This window comes from Chenopodium album, chromosome 10, assembly GCF_948465745.1.
Source record: "Chenopodium album chromosome 10, dcCheAlbu1.1, whole genome shotgun sequence".
NCBI classification, from domain to species: Eukaryota; Viridiplantae; Streptophyta; class Magnoliopsida; order Caryophyllales; family Amaranthaceae; genus Chenopodium; species Chenopodium album.
Genome location: NC_137843.1, coordinates 50,755,723 through 50,763,266, shown reverse-complemented (window position 1 = coordinate 50,763,266; position 7,544 = coordinate 50,755,723). Strand labels below are relative to the sequence as shown.

At 36.2% G+C, this 7,544-nt stretch overlaps 1 protein-coding gene across 1 annotated transcript; it reads right to left on the bottom strand.

Annotated features, from left to right (window-relative positions):
- Window positions 1-1,452: 1,452 nt before the first annotated feature.
- On the bottom strand, window positions 1,453-2,304 carry LOC145565341 (uncharacterized). The gene has a single exon (XM_081625380.1). It carries the CDS (start codon window positions 2,302-2,304, stop codon window positions 1,453-1,455), a length of 852 nt encoding a protein of 283 aa, XP_081481506.1.
- Window positions 2,305-7,544: the final 5,240 nt, after the last annotated feature.

The window sequence follows — 7,544 nt, the reverse complement described above, 5'->3', positions numbered from 1 at the left end:
ATCAAACCACTTGGAAATCTATACACCCCTATGAGGTAAGTTGGGATTGCTTGGATGACAGATTTGAGAAGGACTTCCTTTCCGGCCCTCGATAAAAGCTTCTCCTTCCAACCTTGAACCTTCTTCCAAATTCGATCCTTCACATATGCAAAAACCGCTTTCTTCGATCTCCTTATCTTAGTCGGCAAACCAAGGTATTTCACATGATTCTCAACCATTTCCATTCCAAGGACAGAGCTATAAGTGATCCTGGCGGGCATAGAAACCCCCTTACTAAAAGATACTTCCGACTTTTCTAAATTAATTTTTTGCCCGGAAGTTGCTTCGTATTTGTTGAGAAGGTCAACAATGACTGAACATTCCTGTCGAGTAGCTCTAGTAAAAAGGAGACTATCATCTGCAAAGAATAAATGAGTAATCTCGGGGCCATTTCTGCTAGCCCTCACACCATGGATCAATTTCTTCTCCGAGGCCAACTGTAACATTCTAGAAAGAACATCAGAAACTAGAATGAAAAGATAAGGGGATATATGATCACCTTGACGAAGACCTCTAGAGGGAATAAGGTCATTCGAGGGAATCCCATTGATGATGAAAGAGTAGCTGACGGTCGATACAAAAGTCATTATAGTATCCACCCAAGCTCCAGCAAATCCCAACTTAGTCAAAAGTCTTCTCAAAAATTCCCATTCGACCCGATCATAGGCCTTACTCATATCCAGCTTCATAGAAATAGAGCCCCTGCGACCTTTCGATCTTTTCTTCATTGTGTGAAACAGTTCCAGAGCAATAAGAGCATTATCAGTGATTAAGCGTTTTGGGACAAAAGCACTCTGATTTTCTGTAACCATCCGTTGAAGAAGGGGTTTGAGCCTATTAGCCACAGATTTAGAAGCCAATTTATACAAGACATTACATAAGGAGATCGGTCTAAACTGTGAAATGCAAGTGGGATCCTTGACCTTCGGAATTAAAGCCACATTAGTACGATTCACATGGGAAATCGAAACTCTACCAGAAATAATATTATTGACAAACAAAGTCACATCATCACCAACAATATGCCAATATTTCTGATAAAAAATAGCATGTAAACCATCAGGCCTCGGGGCCTTACAAGGACTCATCTGAGAGAGGGCAGCAAAAATTTCATCTTTAGGATAAGGGCGGCATAGAGAGTTATTCGTACCTTCGGACACCAAATGTGGCACACTAGCAAGAACCTCGGTGAGTAAACCATCATCAATCTCGCCCCCTGTGAATAAAGAGCCATAATAGTCAAGAATAATTTTCTCGACTTCGAGTTTACCCGTGCGCCATTCTCCACTGGCATCCATAAGCCCTTTGATATAATTTTTACTCTTCCTTTGGGACGCTTTATGGTGAAAATATTTCGTATTGCGATCCCCATCTTTGATTTCTGAGACTCTCGATCGAAGGAACCAATAAGCTTCATTTTTTTTCATGTAAATCATCAAGAATAGCCTCCAACCTGTTACATTCTTCAAAATTTGGCTGATTACTCGAATGCAATTGGGCCTCCTTAAGAGCCTCCTCTGCCTTTGTTATTTTCTCACCTAAATCCTCAAAAGTGTCACTACTCCACTTTGTCAAATCTTGGGCAATTGCCAGCAGCTTCTGAGACATATCAAGATGATGGGCTCCACTCCAAGACTCACGAATCACATCCTCAATGCCCTCCGCAAGCATCCAGCAGGTTTCGAACCTAAATCTCTTCTTCTTTTTTTTCTTTTTTTTGCTCACCTTAGGATCAGTATCAAGTAGTATAGCCACATAGTCAGATTTGAATTTTGTTAAATGTGTCACATGTGCCTGATTAAACCAAGCGCACCACCTTGTACAACCAACATATCTGTCCAACCTTTCCCTCACCACCTCCCCCGAATGAATGCCCCGTTCCCAAGTGACCCAAGACCCCTCATACCCGAGGTCCCTCAAGCTACAATCATCAAGTACCTCCCTAAAGGCATCCATAGCACGTTGCTCACGCAATACACCCCTCGACTTCTCATGATTCCCAAGTATTTCGTTGAAATCTCCTCCAAAAACAATAGGATGAGGGGAGTTAATATACAGCTCACGAACTAGGTCCCAAGTATGACATTTCAAAGCCTTATCCGCCCACCCATACACCCCTATAAAACGCCAAATCCTACCTCCAATTTCCTTCACATCCCCACAAATATAGTGATCCGAGAAAGACACTAACGAAAAGTCCACTCCTTCCCTCCAATACACACACAACCCACCTGATTTCCCTCTACTGTCCACCCCAACCGACATGGGATAGCTAAATTTATTTTTTAAATTTTCTGACTTATATTTGCTGATCATGGTTTCTGACAAAAAGATGATATCTGGGCAAACACTACGACTCCAATAACGGAGAGCACGAATTGCACGAGAGTTGCCCGCTCCCCTGCAATTCCAACATAATATTTTCATTGTTGTTCAGGGGGTTGGCTCACTCCAACACCCCTTACTTGAATTATCCCGTCTCCGGCAATATCAAACTTCTCAGATTTTTGTTTTTTTATTATTTCAGAATCCATCAGAAATGAGTCAAAGTGCGCCATTACATCCAAACTTCTCTTGAGGCCTGACTCCTTCCCCTTGCTGCCCAAATTAGAAGCCTCGGATCCCCTAGCCAAACTACTAATTTTCCTTTTTACAACCTTCTTTTTCCTTGCCACCCCACCAATTGTATCTTCAATCATATCATGTTCCATCTCAGAAGCCTCATCCCCCACCAGTTCAGCACCAAGGCTAGAATTACCACCCTCATTTTGGGCAGCCCCCTCTTCTCTATCATCTTCACCAGCCTTAGTATTGACATCAGTCATCACGCTTTGCAGTCTTAGAACAGACTTCGATGTCTTCGAGTCCACGACCTTTATCAGAGAAGCTTCTCGAGGACGAGGAGGGGGGAAGTGCAACTTCCTCGCAACACCTGGAGGACCAAGTTTAACAGCGTTGGGGTCATGGTAACTTGGAACCCTCACCTTTCTCGCAGAAGACAGCCTCTCCATAAACCTTTTCTCTTTCTCAATTTCAGTAGCAAGTTTGCGAGAAGGTTTCCTTGGCGAAGCACGTAGCTAAGGTCCATATTGATAGACAATTTCATCCTCAGTTTCATTCGCTTCATCCTTATGAGAGCACCCCGACTCCGTATGGTCCAATCTCCCACAAAAGAAGCAAAAATCCTCTAACCGTTCATACTTCAAAGTCACCCACTTTGAGCATGATGTACCTACTGCCAAAAACAGGCCTCTTCGAAGAGGTTTCTCGACATCAATCATCACTTTAATGCGCACAAATTCCCCCCAACCCAGAGGATCCGAATCATCAATTTCCAAGAAAGTGCCTAAGAAATCGCCTATCTCAATCAAAGATTTTTTGTTACGTTTGTTAAAGGGAACATCTAACAATCTTACCCACATAGGACCATGCTTGAAAACAACTTCCGAGGGCTGTTCTTCACCATTCACCTCCTTGAGGACAAGAAGCTTCCCATCAAAGAACCACGGGCAACCGTCAAGAACCATCTCCTTATCCGCCTCACTGACAAATTGGAACACAAAGAGGTTAGGTTCCACCATCTTGATCGAAACATTATCATGTAATCTCCGCACAGAAGTTAAGGTTCGCTTCATCGCCTCCGCATTGAAAGGTTTCGTGGTCATAAGTCTCCCTACTAAAGATAAAGCAATCTGATTCTTCATCTCATCATCATCAAATTCTTCAGAGTTCACACCAATAACCTTCGATTCTTCATCAGTTAGTTTGATTTTTTCAAAGTCATTAAGCAAGTCGTCAGCCATGGTCAAAGCAGAGAGATTGAGGGGGAAATTTGAGGAAAAATTATCAAGAATTAAGAGATTGAGGACAAGGAATTCGAGGAAAACCACAAACCCTAGACGAGGGACATACAAACCCTAGACGAGGGACTTCGTTACATAATGGACACCCCTACTTATTAGACCTTATTATTAGACTTAGTAATGGATACCAAAGAGTGTATATAAGGATTTAGATCAATACTTACAATTTACCTCTCTTTTAATACGTATTATTAAATTACTTACAATTTGAACTCCGTGGTAATACATAAAACGTACAATTTTAAGTTACAAAATGAATGACACACATTTTTTTAAAAAATGTAAACATTAAAATAGTATTAACATATCAAAGAGAAGAAATCATTACACTCTATAGAAGCAACTAATACATCTGTAAACTAATGCATTTAGAAAGCGATTCACATAACAGAACAAGAACTGTACATAAATTATGGTTACTGTTTCGTTTGTTTTTGTGTCCTTTGGGAGAGTTACAACTCGAATACTGGGTCCAACGAAGCCGCCTGTACCTGCTAAAGACATATTTAAACAAAGCCTTTTGAATCAAATGAAAGTCAAACACATTCAAACAAAGCTTTTTGAATCAAATGAAAGTCAAACACATTCAAACAAAGCTTTTTTAATCGAATGAAAGTCAAATGCATTCAACGAAGCTAATTGAATCAAATGAAAGTCAAATACATTCAAACAAAGCTTTTTGAATCAAATGAAAGTCAAACACATTTAAACAAAGCTTTTTGAATCGAATAAAAGTCAAATGCATTCAATGAAGCTAATTAAATCAAATGAAAGTCAAACACATTCAAACAAATATTTTTGAATCAAAGGAAAGTCAAACACATTCAAACAAAGCTTTTTTAATCAAATGAAAGTCAAAACACATTCAAACAAAGCTTTTTGAATCAAATGAAAGTCAAACACATTCACACAAAACTTTTTGAATCAAATGAAAGTCATATTTAAACAAACCTTTTTGAATCAAATATGGAGTTCCGGATGTTCGGAGTCCGCCTTCGAAGATTAAGTTAGTACGGATTCGGAGCAAAACGTGTGGAAAGTAAATATCTTCTCGGATTCCGAGATCATGTGAGCAATAAATGATGTAATAATTAAGACGTGCCCCAATAAATGGGGGAATCTCCCTATTTATAGGGTCCTAGAAAGGTGTGCCCTGTCCTAGAAAGGTGTGTCATATCTGCGTGACACGTGTCAACATATGGGAGGTCCATTTGGACACCTCTTTCAGTGACACGTGTCGCGCTCTTGACGAAGTAGAAATACTCAAATCAGTTACATATTCTTGTTAACAAATATTATTAATACAATTTTTTGCTCATACATACTAGTAAACCACACAACGACATTCAATACCATTATCCTTACATTTGAGCCCCGTAAACCCTAAACCCTAAACCCTAAATACAATGATAAGAAGCAATAATTATCATCTATACTATATATTAAAAGGCGCCCCTTTTAAAGGAACGGTGCCACGTGACACTCTTCAACGTATATGACAACATGTCACAATGCCACGTCAGCGACACGTAAGCTTGCGACTTCATTTAACAAAATTAATAAAATATGGTTTTATCTAAATCCTCAACCTCAAACAAATAAATACTACATTTTTACCATCTCAACCAACTTATTAGTGTTCTAAATTTCATATATTTAACATTATATATTCCTTTTAAATTAGAGGTTATTTAATTTATTTATTTTTCGCAAGATTAGAAAATAAATACATATTAATTAAAAAAAAAACCGTAACATCCGAGACAACGCCCAAATCACACACTAGCTATACAACAGTTGAACATAATTTTCAAATTAAAGAAATATAAACTAGCAATCCAAGGCATCGCCCGGGACACACACTAATTATGTATTACTAAGCGTCGTTTTAATATTTAAGGAATCATATTGTCATTCACAGCATCATGGAATTCACTTGACATCAACACCAAATGTAGAAAATAATATAAATTTCGTTCACCAACGTGATTATACGCCTTGGTTTAGTTGGTCATTGCTTTCCTATTGTCCACAACAGATCTGTGATCGATACCTAACTATACCCATTTTTCTTATTTTTTTTAATTTTTTTTACGTAAAATCACATATTATCATAGATTCTCCTGAATAAACAACTTCTCTATATTCCTTTTTTTTTATGTATCCAATATAAATTAGACTTTTAAATACCAATTAAAGGGTTTACAAAAAAACGGTCAAAATAAAATAATTAGCCATAGATTCACCTGAATAAAACAATTTGAGGGTTTAAAAAAAAGGTCAAAATAAAAATTCAAGAAATCATTTTTTCTTTAAAAGAATCATGGAATTCATTTGACATCACAATAAAATGGTACAAAATACTAAATATTTAAAGATGTACGCGCTGATACCCCTGGCTCGGTTGGTCAATTCTTTCCTATTGTACAAAAGTGATCCGTGTTCGAAACCTTATTACTACACCAGATTTTTTTCAAAAAAAAAAAATTCAACCATATATAACCCATAAATTTGCCTAAAACTGTGTTACCTAAATATTTCTATAAATATTTATAAAAAAAAAAAACATAATACTTATATATTCAAATATAAGATGTACCCAACTTACAATAAATGTATACCAATGTTTATGGATATGATTCCAGAAATAAAAAAATGATTATATGAATTCTCAAATGGTTAATATAAATAGTTCATTTTAATGGATGTTTTTAAATATGATGAATTTAACACATGTATGATTTCAAACCAAACTTAAATAAATGAAAACTACCTTAGTAATGGATAACATATAATTTATATAAGGAATTAATACTTACAATTAACCTCTCTGTTAATACATATCCCCTACCTTATAAAAAGTACAAGATTACTCTTATGAATAGTGTGAAGTGTGATGCCATTTATACCATTTAAAATGTGTATTTACACATATACCCTCATTAATTTTTACAACCTTTTGTAATGAATATTGTTTGGACAATTATACCATTTGAAATATTTAATGACTTATTTACCCTCATTAATGATAACTATCTCTCTTCTTTTTATAACTTTTAAAAATAGTGCGAGGATATTAATTCCCCTAAATACATTTGATTATATGTTTTCTTTCACTAAATCGACCAATAATTTAATTTGTGATGTATGGCCAAATCGAAAAAGATTTTGGGTATGAATAGCTATGACGCGCACGTCGCGCGCGTTAACTACCCTAGGTATTAAAAAACTTACAGTTTAAACTCCGTGGTAATAGATATATATATAAAATGAACAATTTTAAGTTACAAAATGAATAACCCACTTTTTTTTGAAATATAAACAATAGACTAGTATTAACATATCATATAGAAAAAATAATTACAATCTATAAAAGCAACTGATACATCGGTAAACTAATTCATTTACAAAGTGATGCACATAACAGAACAAGTATTGTATAAAACTTCTTGTTAATACATTTTATTAATACATATTCTTCTTAAAATACATTATTAAACCAAACAACAACATACAATACCATTATCTTAACATTTATTGCTCAATAAAATTTTAACCCTAGACCATGTAACCTAAACCCTAAATCCAACCCTAACAACATTTATATGCAATAGTGATTATCATAATATATTAATAAGCGTC